The sequence below is a fragment of the Canis aureus genome, chromosome 18 (assembly GCF_053574225.1).
Source record: "Canis aureus isolate CA01 chromosome 18, VMU_Caureus_v.1.0, whole genome shotgun sequence".
Taxonomy (NCBI): domain Eukaryota; kingdom Metazoa; phylum Chordata; class Mammalia; order Carnivora; family Canidae; genus Canis; species Canis aureus.
The window spans coordinates 50,871,329-50,891,787 of NC_135628.1; the positions used below are offsets into that span (position 1 = coordinate 50,871,329).

Sequence of the window (20,459 nt, forward strand, 5' to 3'; positions counted from 1 at the left end):
TATATTCTTAAAAGAAGTGCCACCCACGGCTGTGGAGCAAATAAGGAGCAGGCTGCCTGGGAAGTTGAGAAGGAAAGCCCCAAGGAATAAAACTCTCAGATGTTAGAGTTGGACCTTTGGGGCAGTAAAGGAATCATAAATCAACCTCACCAGTGGTCCATAGAAGATGTGAAAAATAATATATCTGTAATCACTTCTGGGTGGGAAGTAATGAATGGAGTTAACAGAATAATTGTTCCTAAGGAAAAGGAAATAAGCAACAGCTAGGTAAATACATGTATCTGTATGATATATAGAAACATTATATACAGATACATACATTTTTATAGTTATTTTTACCTGAACAACACAGAAATAGGTAAAATATGTCTTTTACCACCAGGCCCCCCAATTAACTAATATACATAATTTAGTAAATAAATTTTCAATGATATTTCTAGTCTTTATATGGCAATAAAACAACAGAAAAAATATAATAACTAACATTCTAGCACTTCCTGTATGCCAAGCACTGTTGAAAATTTTTCTTGATATCTTCCTTTGTGATAAATATGACTGTTTTCTTAATCTTATAGATAAATGAATTAAACCACAGAGAAGTTTAATAAGTTTCCCTATATCACACAGCTACAAATTGGCTGAACAAAGATTTGAACCCAAATGTCTGGCACCAGGTGGTTCATTCTTAACCATTAGGACAGATGATGAGTTAATTTGCTTATTTAATTGTTGAACAGGACTGTGTTCTAGTAACAGTTTTAGAACTGTGGGAATATAGCAGTGAATTATCTGCCTTCATGGAATTCATGAATTAGTAGGAATTAAATTAGTAAATAAGGCAACTAAAAACCTTGTAGGCTTTATCTTGGGAAATATAAAGTAACAAATAGTAAAGGGGAAATGATTAGGGTTAGGTACACATAAAGATAGGATAACCATAATCAAATTCATTAAGAAAGTGAAATTTTAATGAAGACCTCTAAGAATTGAGGAAGTGAAGCAAGATGTTATGATGGGAAAGATTATTCCAGGTAGTGGAAATAACAAATGTGAATGCCCTGAGATGGGACTATTACTGGCATTAGTAATGTCAAAATGGTCAGTTGTGTTTTTGACAGAAGGAATGCTATAGCCTATAGTAGAAGACAATGAAAGGCTAAATAATAGGTCCCAAAGACCCATAATATGAATCTGGTCTTTGCTGTGTTGGAGTGGGAAATGATGGGAAACTTTTTGGAAACTTCTGGGAAAGATACAAAAATACTATGAATCCTATGAATTCCATTTCTAATAGGTAAACTGATAAATCAGTTTTAGTAGGTTTTCAGTTTTCCCATGGTATTTGGCATACTAAGATTTTCTCAAATAAATTGAGTGCATGTATTTTCCTAGAAAATCATTATGGGATGAGAGTGCCATGTATTTTTGTTTTGTAGAGCTTTTATTTCCAACTGATTTTTTTGGTTGTCAGAGTTCAGGGTAAAATAGGATATAGTTCTATATGTTCCATCTGCTGTCTTGATTGCATCTTATATTTAATAGCATATTCATTATCTTAAGTTGTAAATTTTTTTATTAAATTATGATATGACATTATTTTTCATAATTTTTCTTTTAAGAAAGGTTAAAGTTGAAAAAGAGCAAAAGAATTGCTAATATGTATCAGTTTATATGCTTTAAGCTTCTAGCAATATGACGTGTCAGTGGAAGTTATGTTAACAATAAGAACATTTAATTATTTCATTTAACATAAAGTCTAGAAACAGACCACACAGAGTAGCTAAATTCTGTAGGCCTCTGTCAATTATTCTGTCTCTCATGGCTATCTAGTGACAAAAAAACAAAACACAAAACAAAACAGCAGCAGCAGCAGCTACAAAAGCCTCCTTACTGTGTATCATGTCTTCAAGTTTTAGCATACAAGTCAGAATACAAGGACCCTATCTTTTTATCAAGGAGAAATATTTTATATAGGAGACTCTCAAAAGGCTTCTCATATGTCTCATTGTCAACAATTCATCCCAAGCCCACTTGTAATGCAAGTTGCATAAGTGAATAAATTAATACCATTGGGCTAGACCAAAGTTCTCTATTGAGTCAGGTAAATCTTTTTCCTGGTCTTTCTAAAGAAACACATAACCTTTACCAAAGTGTTTGCACACTAAGAACGTGGACATATGTAGACTTTGTGGCGGTGATTGGGCTCTTACTCTGAATTTACACTAATCTTATATGCAACACCTGTTCGCCTTTCAGAATGGGAGCTTATAAAGTTGAATTGATCAATTGAAATTTGACTATATTTACTCACAATATAGTCATGTGACTTTTGTACCCCCTATTGTTTCCTCAGTTTCTGACTGCTTAGGTAGAATGGACATACTCCACTCAACCTCCCCCCCAAAAAAAACACTTCACTCTCACTACCTGGAATAACAACCATTAATATAGGAAATGTTAAACAAAACTTTTATATTGGCCCTCCTATTAAAATAGCATTATATACATGCTTATATGGCAATTCATTTTTACATGACTAGGGTGAAGCTTTCAGGCTGCCTGACCATTAACTATTTTTGAGAAGAAAGGGAGAATTTCTTTTTGTATTTAGTAACTGTATCACCCATTATAGTAGTTTTTTTTTTTGATGGTGCAATTATTTCCTTTTTAAAATAATGGGAATATAGTACTGAGAGAAATTGAAAATATATCAAAATATTTCTAATGCAATTAACTCAGTACTGAGAAGGATATTTATAGGACTATATGTTTACAATAGGTCTCAAGTCAATAATCTAAGTTCCTACTTAAGAAAGCAGAAAAAGAAGAGCAAAATAAACCCAAAGTAGGCAGAATGAAGAATATAATAGAGTAACAACTCAGTAAAATTGAAAACAAGAAAACAGTAGAGAAAATGAATAAAACCAAAAGATACTTCTTTGAAATAATAAATAAAATTAATAATGAACCTCTAGCCAGTCTTCTCCATAGATCTCTCTGTCTTTATCTCTCTCTTTCTCTCTCTCTCTCTCCCTCTCTCTCTCTCTCTCACACACCTAATATCAGAAACGAAAGAGATTACTGCTATTAATCCTACCGACATTAAAATTAAAATAAAATGAGAAACTCTATGCCCAGAAATTTCATAATTTAAATTAAATAGGCCAATTCCTTAAAGATACGAAATGGTCTACCAAAATTCATGCAATGAGAAATGGATAATATTAATTCGTCTAAATATATTAATAAACAATCATTAATAATCTTCCAAAAAAGAAAATACTAAGCCCCGGATGGTCTCAGTAGTGAGTTTTACTAACATTTGAGGAGGAAATTATCAATTCTCCATATTACTTTTCAGAAGAAATTGTAAATCATTTGATGAGGCTAGGATTACCCTAAAACTAAAATGAGATTAATTATGAGAACAGAAAATTAAAAACCAATTATTTCTCATGAACACAGAGGAAAAATTGTCAACAATATAATTAGCAAATCAAATCCTACAATACATAAAAAGAATTATATAGTATAACCAAGTGGGATTTATTAATAGTCTAAAAAATTATTTGGTAAAATTAGTAGATGTAGAAAAAAAGTATTTGACCAAATTCAATACCCATTCATGACTAAAAACTCTGGGTACTAGGAATTGAAGGGGACTTTCTCGACTTGGAAAAAAAGCACATGTAAAAACCTTCAGCAACAGCATGCTTAATTCTGAAAAATTGAATGCTTTCCCTTTAAGATTGGGAACAAGACAATACTTGCATTCACCATACTTATTCAAAATGGTTCCAGAAATTCTAACCAGCACAATAAGCAAGGCAAGAAAAAGCATAAAAGATATACAAATTGCAAAGGTGAAATAAAACTATTCTCGTTTGCAAAGGATGTGATAGTCTACATAGAAAACCCCGAGTAATATACAGAGGAACTCCTACAACCAAGTAAATTCAGCAGGCTCCCAGGATACAAGATTAACACAAAATCAATCTCATTTCTGTACACTAACGATGAATATATGGATACCAAAATTAAGAAGAAAATACCATTTACGATTGATCCCATGAAAATGAAATGCTTGGATATAAATCTAATAAAACATTTAGGATCTATATGTTGAAGATTACAAAATCCTTATGAAAGAAATCAAAGAGGACCTAAATAAATGGAAGGAAATATGTTCATGGATTAGAAGACTCAACATTAGCAAACTATCCATTCTTTCCAAATGGATCTATAGGCTTAATGCAATTTTTATTAAAATCTCAGCACATGTGTTCTTTGTTAAAGTATATTCTATAGTTAGAGTAATTAAGGTATTTTGGTATCAGAAGAGGCACATATAGATCATTGGGTTAGATCAACAGAAAAAAATGGAAAACCCAGAAGTAGTTCTGCACAAATATGCTCTACTGATTTTTTACTAAGATGAAATAGCAGTCCATTCAATGGAGGAAAAATAGCACTTTCAACCAAAGGTATTGGAATAATTAGACATCCATAGAATGTATTCCATTCCCTAAAAAAGAACCTCAGACTAAACCGCACACTTTATAACAAAATTAACTCAAAATTGATCATGGACTTAAAGGTAAGCATGAAAATATAGAACATTTACAAAAAGCAAAAAAAGAAAATTTAAGCCTAGACAATGAGTTCTTAGACCCAACCTCAAATACATGATTTTTACAAATGAAAAATTGATAAATTTCCCTTTTTGAAATTCACAACTTTCACTCTATGAAAAACTCTCTTAAAGGGATTAATAGACAAACTACAGTCTTGGAGAAAATGTTTGCAAACCACATTTCTGACAAAGGACTAGTATCTAGGATATATGAAGAATTCCTAAAACTCAATAGAAAAATGTGAAAAAATCCAATTAAAAATGAGCAAAATACATGAATAAATATTTAACTGTGAAGTATACAGATAGTAAATATATAGATGAAAGGATGTTAAACATCATATACCATTAGGGAAAAACAAATTAAAAACATAGATATCACTACCTGTCAGAATGGCTAAAAATAAAGAATAATAATACTGAATTCTGATGAAGTTTCAGAGAAATTGGATCACTTATATATACTACTGGTGAGAATGGTAAAATAGCATATCTACTCTGGAAGATTATAATAGTTTCTTAAACAATTAAACATATAATGGGACCCCTCGGTGTTTCAGTTGGTTAAGCATCTGCCTTCAGCTCAGGTCATGGTTCTGGGTTCCTGGGATCCAATGGGAGCCTACTTCTCCTCCCTCTGCTCATTCTCCTGCTTGTGTTTTCTCTCTCTCTCATGAATAAATAAAGTCTTTAAACAAACAAACATATAATGACCATGTGGCCTAGTGAATTTAATACTGGGCATTTATCCCAGACACCTAAGAACTTACATTTATACAAAACCTATAAACACATGCTCATAGTAGCTCTATTTATAATATCCCCAAAATGAAAGCAACCCAAATGTCCTTCATTAGGTGAATGGTTAAATGATCTGCTATAAATCCATACTATAGAATTCTACTTGGAAAAAAAAGTATTGGTAACACAAAACTTGTTTGAATTTCAAGAGAACTAAGCTGAGTAAAATAGGCCAATCTCAAAATACTGTATATAATTATGTGATTAAATTTATATAACATTCTTGAAATTATAGGATTATAGAGCTGTAGAACAAAATTAGTAATTGGTAGGGGTTAGGGAGAAGAAGGAGAGAGGTGGATGTGACTCTAAAAGGGTAGCACAAGGTATCTTTGTGATGAAGCTGTTCTTATATTGAATGTGGTGACAGTCATATGATTCTATATGTAAAATAAAATGGCACATAACTGAATACAAACACACACATATGTACACATAAATTAAAATTGGTGAATGCAAACATGGATGGTAGATTGTATCAGTGCAGTTTCCTGGTTGCATTATCTTATTCTAGCTAAGCAGGATGTATCTTTTCTGTATTACTTCTTAGAACTGAATATGTATCTATAATTATCTCAAATTAAATAGCCTTAAAAGTACCTAACAAACATTAAAAGAATCGTTTTTATAATTTAAGACTTGTAATTTTTTAAAAACAAAATGAAGACTATCAAATAATGTAGATTATAGCATAGATAATTATATATTATTCAAATTTACACTAAACTTCAATTTTAAATAACTTAATTACTAAACTATTATGTAAGCTGTGTTTTATAAAGTCAATGAAGCAAAAGAACTGAAGACAATTTTTATAGGTCTGATACTTTTAAATATCTACCATAAAATGATCAAAATGTGACATTTTTGTTCCTAAGAGGGCCATCTAGTTGTACCTCAAGTGAATTGTAAACATGTGAAACTCGTCCTAATTGAATTGGTTTATTAGGGTATTTGTGAAAGTTTAATTCATGCAAGTGACATTTAGTAAAATATATGTTTTCCCATTTGCTAGCTTGTTTATCCTTACTCAACAACATATCACAACAAATTTACCGCAAAGAGTAACTTGGAACAATTGCTTGTTTTTGAAAGATATTTTATTTGCTATTTTTATATTCATAAATGTCTTGATGCTGGCTCTAGCAATTTTTCATTAGAAAATATATCTCTTACATAACCGATTAAACACAACAGTCTAGTTTCTTTAATGTAATTGCTAGCTATATGTAGTTCTGTTTATTTTGCAAGCATCTTGCATATAACCACATTCAGTTATCTTACCAATTGTAATAAAAATGCACTTGGGATGTATATGCTAAATACTGCCTCTTTTATCTTTTGGTTCGGAATCAGAAGAGTAAGGACCAAAAGTCGTTGAAATTTATTTCAAACCATTCAAAATAGAAAATAATTTTTAGAATACTAATATAAATGTATTTGTTGGTAAAATCATGACAAAAGTAGTATCTTTGGGATAAATATGACATATAGGAAAACATTATAGATAATTAGAGTTCCAAATAGTCAATTAATTTTCATCCTATTTCTAAACACCTCACATCGAATCTCTGCAGCAAAGTATGTTCATGTACATCATCCATCTCATGCTTCAGTGGTCCCTTGAGTCCTAGGAGAGTGAAATAAGAAGCATGGATACAGAGACTATTCAGCATGTAGCGTCACTGTGTGTGTATATATATATCGGAGGTATCTTAATTCATCCCAAGTAGTCTTCTGGTATTTTCAGTATTTCCACCTCTCCTTCCCAACAATAGCTTTTAAACACCAACATCTATTTGACAGTATGGGTTCTTTTATCTGATTTAATATATCATCCAACAGATCTATTAAAAAGCCAAAGCCACGGTGGAGGACAGATACCTAAGGGAGACTGAAATGAAAGGCAGAGAGATATGACAAATCATTACTTTGTGAAAATTTGATAATGAAAATTTGAAAACTTAGAAAATTGTTTTTATTGGTAAAGTTTTCACTTGCCTTTCACTTAACGCTATTCTCTGCCATTTTCCTTTCATAGCCTTCTTTTCTTCTACATCTGCTCTCCCCAACCTTCTGAGGATGCTTCTACCTTGTATACTGTTTTCCTTAACTTTGGTTCGGTAAGTCCTTCTCTAGATAAGCATGCATACTGTATAGCTGTATTTCAAAATACATTCAACAAAACCAATTCTATTTCATAAAAGCTATAGGATGAGTAGTACTTGTTTCTTTCCATTTATTTTCGGTAATTTTGTGTTTACAGAAATCTGCATTATAATAGTGATAGAATAAAATATAATAATCTATGTGTTTTAGATAGGAAGCACTCCTAAATTCATCTGTCTTTTTGTTGGTATATCCCACCTCTGGGAAAGTCCAGATGATTAGGGAAAAAATTTCAAATAACTTTTTATATCTTAAGAATATAAGTCCCTTCATGTAGTAGTTGTTTTAACTTTACCAATAAACAGAACTGAGTGCCCCTTTAATGCCAAATACTCTAAGAGGTGTTGCAGGAACCCATTAAAGGAAATACTGGGACTTTAAATAACTTCTGGAAATGAAAACACAGAACTATTTTACTCTAAACAAAATGAAACATAATTAATTGAGGGAAATTAATATTAACAAAATGGTAATTGACAAAGGATCCTGGAGAGTACTAGTGTAGTGGTTAAACTTAAAACATATTGAAAAGATAAAATAATATGAATGTATTATTTCTTTACTACAATATAGGATATTAATATTGGAGGTACCTAATAAAGTATGAATTCTAAAGATTTAAGCCAATTTGTATAAAATAGACTGTCTTCTAAACTTCTGTAATTGTGTCTAATATGTCAAGGGTATAATACCTTTGATATATCCATGTGGAATGACTTGTGAGGACCATGTGTATCAACCCATAGTCTTTCCCCCTAAATTTTCCTTCTTATTTTGTTGGGAAGGTCAGGACCTCAGGTCACCATTGAATCTCTAGTGGCTCTCACTGAGTTCTGATGTCAAGCTGTGAAGGCAGTTTTTCTAGCTGTAGCATTTTCCTATTGGCAGGCTCCCCAGGAAGCTATGCTGGAAGAATTTAAATTGCCCTTGGGCTTCTCATACAATGTATCTATCTTCCAGAAGCCCCAATTGAATGGCTTTTCTTTTTTCTTTCACTCACTTTCTTTTTATTCTTTATTATTCCCCCTAAATTTTATTCTATTTATGTAGAAGAAAATGCAAATCATATTCAATGGCAAAGACCTTTTTTATTGCCATCCTTGAACTTTTAATTTGGCTTTCTAATGAAGGTGAGCTCTCCTTCCTCAAATCACCCATTCTTCCTTTGAAATGTAGTTAAAAATAATGAAAATTACAATATTCTCATGGAATTCATTTAATTTTTCCTAGTTTTTCAAAATATTTTAGTGTATAACTTAGAGAAAATAATTTGTGCCAGTGCTACTGTTGATTCACTTCTGGAATGTTTTTGGGACCTAAGTGAATTTCCACATCACTGTGTTTACTTCACAGAGGTTAAATACACTTGAAATTGTGATAATCTTTTCATAAGGGATGTTATCTGTGGTTAGGAAAAATATATTAGTTATCCAAATTGTAATAATTATACATAAATGCTAAAAAAATTATTTTGTATGAAGTGGAATACTTTACTAAAGTGGGAACATGTGAAATTTAATATTAAGTTTAATCAATAACCTTTAAAAGAGTGTAAATATTATTGGATTAGTTTCCATACATTTAGTTTTTAAATTATAAAACTGTATTTCACAAGTTTATATATGAAAATGGAAGTACTTTGAAGAAACTTTGATGGTCAATATATTTTTGTTTTAGTTGCTTTACTGTATTTAACATTTCATATTGTTTTGAGCTTGAGATACCTTTTTTTCTCATACTAGCAGCCCCAGACTATTCTTTAGCAAGTTTTGTGTACTAGAGGAATTCATCATTAGAGAGAGATAGCTTCTGACCATTCATCTTCTCTTAAACTGTAACTTTTTACAAGCCTTAGATGTAGTGTTATTTTTTTCATTTAGAAGATTTTAAGTTTTCTCTTGTATATCTAAACAATCACAAACTTAAAAAAACAAGAGGTAGAGTATAGAAAAATTATTCCCAAATTATTTGATAGTAAATCACTAACCTTATGCTCACCATTCCTGAATACTTCAGGGTATATTTTCTACAAATAAAAGGACATTCTCCTACATCACCACAGTGGGACCAATATAATAAGGAAATTTACATCGATAACACTGCTATCACCTGATCTTTACAACCTGTTCCATTTTATCAATTGCCTCACTAATGTTTGTTAGTAGGAAAACTGTACACTTAAGAATCACATCCTGAATTTAAATGCCATATTTCTTTAATCTTTATTTTGTAACAGTTTCTCAGGCTTTCCTTGACTTTCAGTAGCTTAATACTTTTGAAAATCGCAGCCTAATTATTTCAAAGAATGTCTCTAAATTTGAATTTGCTTGATATTCCCTTACGATTATATGCAGGCGAGAATGTCACATATATGTGCTATGTAGTTTTCATTGTATCCTATCAAGTGGCACAAGATTTCCATTTGTACCATGATTGATGATGTTCACTTTGATTATTTGATTAATGTAGGGTCTGCTAGACTTCTACAATGAAAACTTATTTTTGCTCCTTTGTAAATGTGATTTAGAGAGAGGCACTTTGAAAATACATTACTCATCAAACTTTCATCTTTATTTTATTTATTTACTGTGATAGCTATATTATGGGTGACAAAAACAAATCCCAGTTTGCCCAGGATTGGGAATTTCTTAGCACTCAGGTCCTTCATTACTAAAAGTGGAACAGTTTTAGGCATATGTACATGTCTTTATGTTGAAAAATATTTCTATTTATTTTGAATAAACACATAGAGGTAAAAGCCTGGAAATTATGGCAAACATATGCTTAATATATTATGAGACTTCCAAATATTTTTCCAAAGTGGTTGTACCATTTTAAGTTCCTACCAGCAATGCGTTACATTTCAGCAGCATCACACCTACTACAAAACTTTGACAAATATACTTATCATTTTAGCCATTCTTATAAATGTGTAATGGTGTGGAGTCCCTTATGATTTTGGTTTATATCCCCCTGATGAAAGTGATGTTAAACACATTTTCATGTGTTTATTGGCCAACTTACCTGTCAAAATATTTATACTTTTTAAGAAAGTTTGTTTACCTTCATATAATTCATAATTCATAAGATTTCTTGATATATCTGGCTACAGATATGTCACATATATGTACTGAAACTGCTCCCATTTGGTGGCTTGCATTTTTGTTTCCATAATAGCATCTTTTGAAGATAAAATATTCCTATTTTAAGAGACTCCAATTTCTCAGTTTTTCAATTATGACTTGCATTTCTGTCTCTTTCCTAAGAAATCTTTGTCTACCCAATGTCACAAAGATGTTCTTTTATGTTTTCTTCAGGAAGTTTTTTAGGATTTTAGCTTTCAAATTTAGGGTCTGATCCATTTTAAGTTAATTTTTCTATATGTTCGTTTTCCCCTAGATGTATAACCAAATGGTTCTAGCAAAATTTTTTGAAAAGCTTTTTCTTTTGCCATTGAATTGCCCTGACAACTTTGTTGAAAATTAATTGAAAATATATTGTTGGGCCTAGTCTATTTCTGAATTCTCTTCTGTTCCATTAATCTGTATGTCTATTCTTTCACCAATATCATACTGTTTGCTAATTGTACTTTAATATTATGCCTTGAAATTGGGTAGTGTAATCAGACCACTGGGTACTTCTTTTTCACAACCACTTTGGCTCTACTGGGTATTTATATATCTATAAAATTTTAGAATTATCATTAATTTCTCCAAAAATATCTGTAGTAATTTTGACAGTTATTACCTTTAATCGATACAATTGATTTTCCCCAAATATAACAAGATATGTTCAATTTTAATGTTCTTTGAGTTGGCAGTGTTCTGTAGATTTCACTGTAGAGATATTGCATGGCTTTAGTGAATTATTCCTGAGTATTTTATTTCATTTTTCTATTGTAAATGAAACTTTTAAATTTTATTTTTCAGTTGTTTTCTGCTAGTTTAAAAAGCATACATTCCTTTTCTTACAAATGGAATATAGATATTCTAACTTTAAATATCCTTTTCTATTAATTATATCAGCTGTATCATACTAAGGTCAATTCTTGTTATTTTCTTTTTATAATAATGAGTCCTATTGTCTGTTTCTTTGCCTACTTGATGGTTTTTAGCAGGATACCAGACAATGTAGATTTTCCTTATGGGTGCTAGATATATCTACATGCTATAAACATTCTTGAGTTTGTCCTGGGATGCTGTTAACTTCCTCAAAAGCAACTTAAAGCTTTTAGGTCTTGCTTGTAAGCTTCTCAGTGGGACCAGTGGATTATTTTATCTAAGATTTATTTGCCCTCCCATCTGAGACAAAACCCATCTGAGTATGCCAGTATCCGATGGAATGCAAGGTTTTCTAATCTGGCTGTTATGAACAGACATTATTCTTGGTAGTTTGTGAGCTGGGGTTGTTTCCCCCTTTAATCCTTTCAAGTAACTCTTAATTTATTATTTTTATTATTTTTCAAGAATATCACTGAATACAGAATTCTGCATTGACACACTTATTATCTTTTTATTTCAGGACTGCAAACATATTATTTCACTATCTTTCAACCTATGTGACATTTGATAAGAAGTAAGTTATCATCCCTATTATGTTTCATGTTTATGTAATTTATAATTTTTATATGAAATTTTTTATTATTCCCCCTTTCCTAAAATCTTTCTGCTTTTGTTCATTTTCCTTAGCTCTCACTTAAGATTCTCTCCAAGATTTTATAACTATTTTTTGCTGCAAAACCAGCTTATGAAGAATGTGCATCCCATTGGAGATACATCCTTAGGCAAGGAGATAACAGAAGGCCGGGAGATGACATATTTAAAGTATTGTTTTAAAACATAAAATAAAATAATAAAAATAAGTAAATAAAGAGAACTATCAACCAAGAAATCTATTCCATTAAAACTACTATTCAAAAATAAAAGAATGATAAAGATATTAACTGACAAATAAAAACTAAGAGAATCCAGTGTTAGCAGATCTGCCCCCCTAGAAATACTAATGGGAGTTTTTCAGGCTGAACTGAATGGACAATAGATGATGACTCACATCTGCATGGAGAAATAAAGAGAGTGGTAAAGATGATGGCACAAGTAAGTATTAATGATAGAATATATATAGTATTCTTTGAAACTCTTAGCTTCTCTATTCTCATTGAAAAGATAACTGTATAAAGCAGTAACTATAAGTCTATATTGATGGGCTATGATGTATAAAGATGTAATTAGTGTGACAAATAGTTTTACAAAGGAGGGTGGAAGGAAGGGAACTGTATTGGAAGAAGATTCTGTGTACTAATAAAAGTAAGTTGGTATTAATTAAATGATGTTGTTTTAAATGTTGGAAGCTAATTGGGATCCCAAGGGCAATTACTAAGTAAGAAAGTCTAAAAAAATGTAGAGAAGAAATAACACAGGAATTGGAATGATATACTAGACAATGTCTGCTTAAAATAAGCATCTACATAAAGCCAGAGATTGGTAGAATTGGTTTTTAAAAATCTTATTCACTGTATCTTATGTATAAGAAATAGCTTTAGATTCATAGAGGGCTGGAGTGGTTATCCTAACATCAGATGAAATAGATATTAAGAAAATATTAATACTAGGGAAAGAAAGGACATTTCATAAAGGCAAATGGTGTAAACCATTAAGAAAATGTAACAATTAATTTAAAGAATATGTAACAATTATAGCCATATATGTATATAGGGGCAGACCACAACATACATGAAGCAAAATTGAGAATTGAAAAATATGTAACTAAACAACATCCCCATATTATAAAAGGGAAAAAGATTTTAAATCAATGATCTAAACTTCCACATGAAGAAAACAGAAAGGAAAAGAGTAAATTATACACAAAGCAAACATAGGAAAGGAAATGAGAAAAACTAGAATGGAAGTAAATAAAACAAAGAGGAAAATAATGATAGAGAAAATAATGAAAATCAAAGAGAGCTCTTCAAAATATTAACAGATTTGCAATAAAAACTATACTGATTAAAGAAATATTAGCAGATTTGACAAATCTTTAGACTGACCAAGAAAAAAAGATTTACTAAATAGAAAAAATACTAATAGAAAAATTATTAAAATAGAAAATGAAAGAACATTGGTCCTGGCATTACAGAAATAGAAAGATTATAAGGGAAAGGGAGCAGTGTCAACAACAGTATATTAATAAATTAGACAAGTTAGATGTCACAGAGTTTTTTTTTGGTTTGTTTTTGTTTTTTGTTTTTTGTTTTTTTGTTGTTTTTTTTTTTTTGATGGTGTTTGAGATGAGGAAAATAGCTATCATTGAAAAGTTTTTTTTTTTTTTTTTTTATTTTGGTAGATGCCCCTTTATCTTATCCTTCGCCTAACTATAACACAGATTTTATGTTCTTGTTTTGGGTCTATACTCAGTTGATATTTCCAGATTGCCACCTTCTTCAGCTCCAAGAGATAAAAGGAAACCCCAGGGAACTCACTACTGTGCTGTTTCTTGTGTACTGATGTCCTTAGCTGGTCTTTCTTCTCTTCACACTTCAGATTTTTTTTTATATATGTAATCCTCAGGATTCTTTATTGTTACTAATAAATTAAGTATTAAAATGGGTTAAATAAGTGATGTGGATTAAGGAGTACACTCACTGGGATGAGCACTGGATATTGTATGGAAGTGTTGAATCTCTATGCAGTACACCTGAAACTAATATTCCACTATATATATATATATAGTGGAATGATAATAAAGATTTTATTTATTTATTCATAAGAGAGTGAGAGGCAGAGACACAGGCAGAGGGAGAAGCAGGTTCCATGCAGGGAGCCCGATGTGAGACTTGATCCCGGGACTCCAGGATCACGCCCTGAGCCAAGGCAGATGCTCAACCACTGAGCCACCCAGGCATCCCTATTCTATTGTATATTAACTAACTGGAATTTAGATCGAAGCATAAACCTCCCTGAGGTTGTTTTTTTTTTTTCTTTTTTTAAGATTTTATTCATTTAATCATGAGACACAGAGAGAGAGAGAGAGAGAGGCACTGGCAGGCTCCCTGCAGTGAGCCTGACGTGGGACTGATCCTGGGTCTCCAGGATCACGCCCTGGGCTAAAGGCAGCACTAAACCGCTGAGCCACCCAGGCTGCCCCCTCCCTGAGTTTTAAATGTAGTGTTAAAACCATCTATTTATTTTTATTACTTCTGATTTGTTATTATTAGAAAACTTTACTAATGGTATTACTATATGGAAATGCTAAAGACTTTCTGGCCTTAAACATACTCATTTTTTTGTAAAAGATTCGTGTGCTATTGACAATTGATCACTGTTATGTTTAGGGTAGCTCTCTAAATGTGTATAGATAAAAGTTATTAACTTGTTTGTTGAAATCTTATATATTCTTATGATTTTTAAATTTATTTTTTAATCTCACGATCACTGTGTTATATTACAATGTCACTGTTAAATTATGGGTGAGTTTGTTTCTCCTTGATATTCTTCTTAAATTTTTGTTATAGAGTTCAAGCTTTGTTATTAGGTTAATATAACATCTTAGTTTTTATCTTTAATTTTGAAAACTTGTTTCTTTTTTCATTATATAGTAAACCATGACTTTGCTTTCATTAATACTTTTACTTTTTCTCTATCTCTTCTGATAGCAGTACTTCTTTTAGAGATTTCTTTTTTTTAGTGTTTATCTGTTATGTTCTTGGAGTTTTGAGTCACATAATTTTAGTGTGTCCTTGCACTTTTTTATTTTATTTGATTTTATACATTTTGGGTAAATTTAATCCATGTTAGGGAAAATTGATATATTTAAACTGTATTGCACCACGCTTGTGTTTTCTATTTGTTATAAGTTGTCTTAACTTTATACTTTCTCATTTCTGACCTTCCATTCATGTCACAATGTATTTTTCATTTGATAAATTAATTTTCTTTGTAGTGGTTAACTTTACGTTCTAACATTGTATATCACTCCTAAAATAATTAAAGTTGTTCAGCATATCTGTCTTCCTCACAAAAAAAAAAAAAAAAAAAAAGCAATGACCTTGGCATGCTTAAACTACTCACTAAAATACTACCTCCCATATTCCTTGTTACTGCCTATAGTTTTCTATTAGTTAAACATAAAATAATTTTACACAGTCTCTGTTTTACATAAAATATTGATTAATTGATTGATTGATTTTTTTAAAGATTTATTTATCTGAGAGAGAGAGTGTGTGTGTGTATGCTCATGCGTGGGTGAGGTACAGGGAGAGAGAGAATCTCAAGCAGACTCCCACTGAGTGTACAGCCCCATGTGGAGCTCCATCACATGACTCTGAGATCATGACCTGAGCCAAAAACAAGAATTTGAGGCTTAACCTACTGACTCATCCAGGTGCCCCTACAGGAAATATTGACTTATATATGTTAAATGCATATTTTATTTTACAAATTTATTTTTCAGACTCCATTTAGACAGCCAAAGCATCATTTTCTTCTGAAATCTAGTTCAGGCGCTTTGTTACACATGAAGTGACATAGGCCTTGTTCACCTAAACAGTGAACCTCTAATCTCTACTGGGTTTAGATTTGTAACTTTATACCACCATCCATGTCACCTCTCCAAACGTGTATTCTACTTCTGCTTCAGCCTTTTCATTTGTTCCTTGTTTATCAGTTTGGTTTTATGTTTTTATTATGTTTACAATATTTTTTTTTCTGTTGCTGGCCTGTAGTTGATAAGATTTCTTCCTGAAATCATAGTATCATAAAAGCGAATTTGAGAATTTTATAATTATTCTGTCATTTTCCTTTTAACTAATGCTTCTTTAGTTATCTGGAGATATTGTTAAAATTTAGTAGCTCTGTGAGAAGCCTAGGATTCTGCACTTTTGTTTTTGCCCATGCTGCTGGTCCATGAGCTACACTTTGAGTAATAAAGCTTTAAATATCTGTACCATTTTTTCACAGTGATAAGACTGATGATTACAACATTCTGCTTACTTTGATCAGGTTTGACCAAGAGCTCATTATGAGCTCTTCATTCTTTGAGAGTAGTCAAGTTTATCCCTGCCTTGGAATTAGACCCCTTAGGAAATAGAGTAGGCTTTCAATCATTTAAATTTAATTTTGAGACAGTTGATGATGGATGTATTTCCATCTCTGTACTCTTAAAGTTTACATCAAATTAACCTCACAAAATGACAAAATGTGCCAGTTTACTACTTGTAACTGATCTATACAAATAATCTTGGATAATCAACTGGAAAGTAGGATTTGTGGGTAAAATATATGTAGTAGTTCATGACCAGCACATGCTCTTTAAGAAAGGATTTATTTTTTAGTTCTTGACTTCTCCAATATCTTTAATGTTAGTAAAGCCCTGAATGAGGAAAATAGCATCTTTCTATTTCTATCGGTTTACAACAAAAATTTGTGTATAAAAGCACAACTAATTTTAAGATTTGTGAGACTTTGAGTAATATATTTTTACTAACTCTACAATAATACGATAGTGAAACCAATGCCTGACATTCATATAAAACCCTTAAAAACCATTTATGTTTCAAAGCAAAAGTCGCCCTTGTCTTCTGAATGCCAAGAGGATGATTTTCTCAATTTGTGGACATGTGCTGATACTCTTTCCATTCCTCAAATAACCCAAGGCTGTTCTGCATTCTTGTTTGTCTTATGTGGCACCCTACCACATAAATATGTAACTCCATAACAGTGGAGTTCTTATTAAAGCAACAATATTTTAATTGCTAAAATGAATGCTGAATAGAATGGAATCAGTAAAGTTGTGACTACTTACATTTTGTGCACATTGTACTCTGGAAAAAATGCTGTCAGGTGGCTAGTAAATGGTGAGTTTACATCTTAAATTTATGATAGAAGCTAAAATATATTAATTCATGAATAAGAGTAACAGTTTTTAGCCTATTCTCTTTTCTTACTAGGAAAAGTCCAGTTCTTCCTAAGTAGTACTATTTTACATAATAAAATGGCCTTGAGGAATTCTGCCAATGTCATTTATAGACAAAAACAAGTCTTCCTTCAGCATTAGTCATACAGTGACATTGAAAACTCTTTGGCTTATATAAACATATTCATTGTATTCATTAAAGTAAAATTCCATTCCCTTTTGCTTTCAGTTCCATATGTCTCTACTCCACTCCCCAGTCAGTGATGCAGCACAAGAATCTTGCCCCAAACACACATTTGCTTATTTTGGATCCTTTCTTGCACTGTGTCATAGAACAGCTGGTCAAGTATAGCTACCTTCTGTGACTGTAATTCTAGTGCTGCGGAATAGTTCCTTCTATTTTTATATAAGAAATAAATATCATTTTCTTATAGACTCCTAGAATAATCTTATATCATCAAATTGTTACTATAAAATAATTAGGGAGATTATGAGAATTAGGATAGCATTACTAGAACAGACTGTAGAATAGATAATGTCATGACAGCATTGAAAATGGACTTGCTTTCTCTGCTCAGAATTAATATTTGTCAGCTATCATTTTAAAATACCAAGCTGAAAATTCCACTTACTACTTTTTTAAATAATTAGGATTATTTAATTATAAGTACTACATATGCTATTGATTCAGAAATAATGTATTATAATTTCAGTGTTTGTGCATAAGAAAAATAGTGACAGCCTGGAGGTGAAGAATAAAAGAAAGACAAAAATGTTATTTGTACATAGCTGGGCCTATTTAAATATTTAATAGAGACTATTTTAGAATTTTTCTATTGTGTTTCTTAGCTAAATAGAATTGCTAGTTGCATAATTTGCTAGAGATAATTTGAGTTTGTTGTGCATGGACCAAAATAAATATTTCTAATACTAGTTTGGAAGCTAATTTCTTTGAATTTCACACTTCTGTTGCCTAAATACAGGAAATTTTATTTACACTAAAATTGTGATTTTTTTTCAAAAGCCAACTATAAAATGCAAATTTTAGAGGAGCAAAAAACAGAATGAAATCAGATAACATTAGCCTAAAATCAATAACATTGAGATTAAATGCCAAACAAAATTCGTATTTCTTTCAAAGCTTTGGTACTTCAAAATATGTGCTATTTTAGTATTCTACTTACTGTTTACGGGACTATAACAACAGATACTTGCTACGGTTTATGTTAAGTAGGCCAACTGAAATGATGGTTACCATCCTTTTAAACTTCAGGGCGTTTAAAAATGCCTACAGTTTTGCCTTTTAATATTTTTGAAAAACTGGGCCGTTTTGAAGAGAGATACGTAATCCTTCTCTCTGCTTGGCACAGCTTGCTAAACCTAATTTAATGAACAGAGAAAGGAGAGAGGCAGGGATAGTGAAAAGCCCAAATTCTGTAAAACTCTGTATGATGCCCCTGGAATAAATCTAGTGTGGGAAACCAATGCTCAAACACCCTGAGGAAACAGCCTTTGTTGATTTATGACCATACAGTATACACATAAAAATAACTGAAATATCGTTATAGGACACAAATAAATAAGAGTAGGGATTGTTACACACCAATATTCTTGGGAAGAAGCATGATTAGAGCACTGCGAACAATCCAACATGTTGAACTATAAAAAATTAAAGTTGAATCAAAAGCATCAGAGTAGGCAGCATGACGAACTCATTCTTTTTGTTTGAAGGTATAAGTTTGGGCAACTTTTGTGAATAAGAGAGTTCTAAAAGTGTGTTTCTGGGTACAATGTGTCAAACAATAGTTATAATGTCAACAAACTTGTCATAGAAGTTATGAAGGAAAAAGTCTTTCAGTGAAGAATGATTTCTCTCTAGGCATAAAAAGTGAAAATCAGAAATGCAATAATTAAATCTCCGAAATCAAGAGTTCCTCATTCTCTTTTCATTTAACTACTTTGGAAGAAATAAAGAAGAAGAATAATTTGAAAACATGAAGAAAGAAAAAGATAGCAGAGGAAGGCATCAAAGGATAGTAGTTTTCCCCTCTAGAAATGGAAAAGTGGTATCAAAGCCACCAGAAGAGGGCTGTAATTCCACTTCAAGCAATCAGTCTCAGAAAAATGAGTTCTAGGTTTCCAATAATATAATTCAAATTTTGGAAAAATTTTATAGATTTATTTACTTAAATAAATGTTTTAGTGATCTTTCTACTAAAGTGAGCACAATTACTTAAATATCCTCCCTTTCACTATAGAGCTCTACTATTCAATATGATAGCCATTAGCCATATGTTGCTTTTAAGTACTTTAAATGTATCTGGTTTGAATTGATATGTGTCATTGTAAAATGCTCCATTTCGAAGACTTAGTATAAAAAATGTAAAATATCTTAACATTTTATATTGATTACATGGCAAAATTATAATATTTCATAATCAGTTTAAATAGAATACATCAAAATTAATTTTACCTGTTTCTTTAAGTTTCTTAGTGTGGTAATAGAAAGTTTAAAATTACACACATGGCTAACATTTGTGGCACCAGTTATATTTGTATTGGACAGTGCTGGCATTCTGACCAAGATTGTCAGATACAAAAGTGGGATCCATACCCCTAATCTGATAAAATTCAGTTCCTTTTTAGAGACTTAAGACACAGTCATGCATGTGCACTTTCCTCTCAGGGACAGGGACAATTCTTTTTTCAAACCAATCAAAATTTTAACAGATAATTATTTACTTTCTCAGTATGAAAAACGTGCTGCTAAGCAGTTGGGATAATAGAGGGAAAAAGAAACACACAGACCTTCCAGTCATGAAGTATGTATTTTAGAGAAGGAGATAGAAAATAAACAATATTAGTTACAGAAATCAGCTGATTTGGGTGCTAGAGAGAAGCGCAATGTCTTTTGCTCTGGATATGAGGGGTATCTAACCTAGTCAACATG

At 31.4% G+C, this 20,459-nt stretch overlaps 1 protein-coding gene across 4 annotated transcripts in view; it reads left to right on the forward strand.

Annotated features, from left to right (window-relative positions):
• The window catches only part of LOC144288366 (uncharacterized), a 164,123-nt gene extending 151,437 nt beyond the window's left edge, over positions 1–12,686 (forward strand). For 3 of the 4 annotated variants that reach the window (XM_077855890.1, XM_077855891.1, XM_077855889.1), the window contains 3 exons: positions 7,476–7,557; positions 12,125–12,178; positions 12,292–12,686. In XM_077855890.1, coding sequence (XP_077712016.1) covers positions 7,476–7,557; positions 12,125–12,178; positions 12,292–12,445 — 290 coding nt within the window. In that variant the 3' untranslated portion in view covers positions 12,446–12,686. Of the gene's footprint in view, positions 1–6,449; positions 6,499–7,475; positions 7,558–12,124; positions 12,179–12,291 lie in introns of all 4 variants that reach the window. The other variant, XR_013356308.1, reaches the window with a different exon arrangement.
• Positions 12,687–20,459: the final 7,773 nt, after the last annotated feature.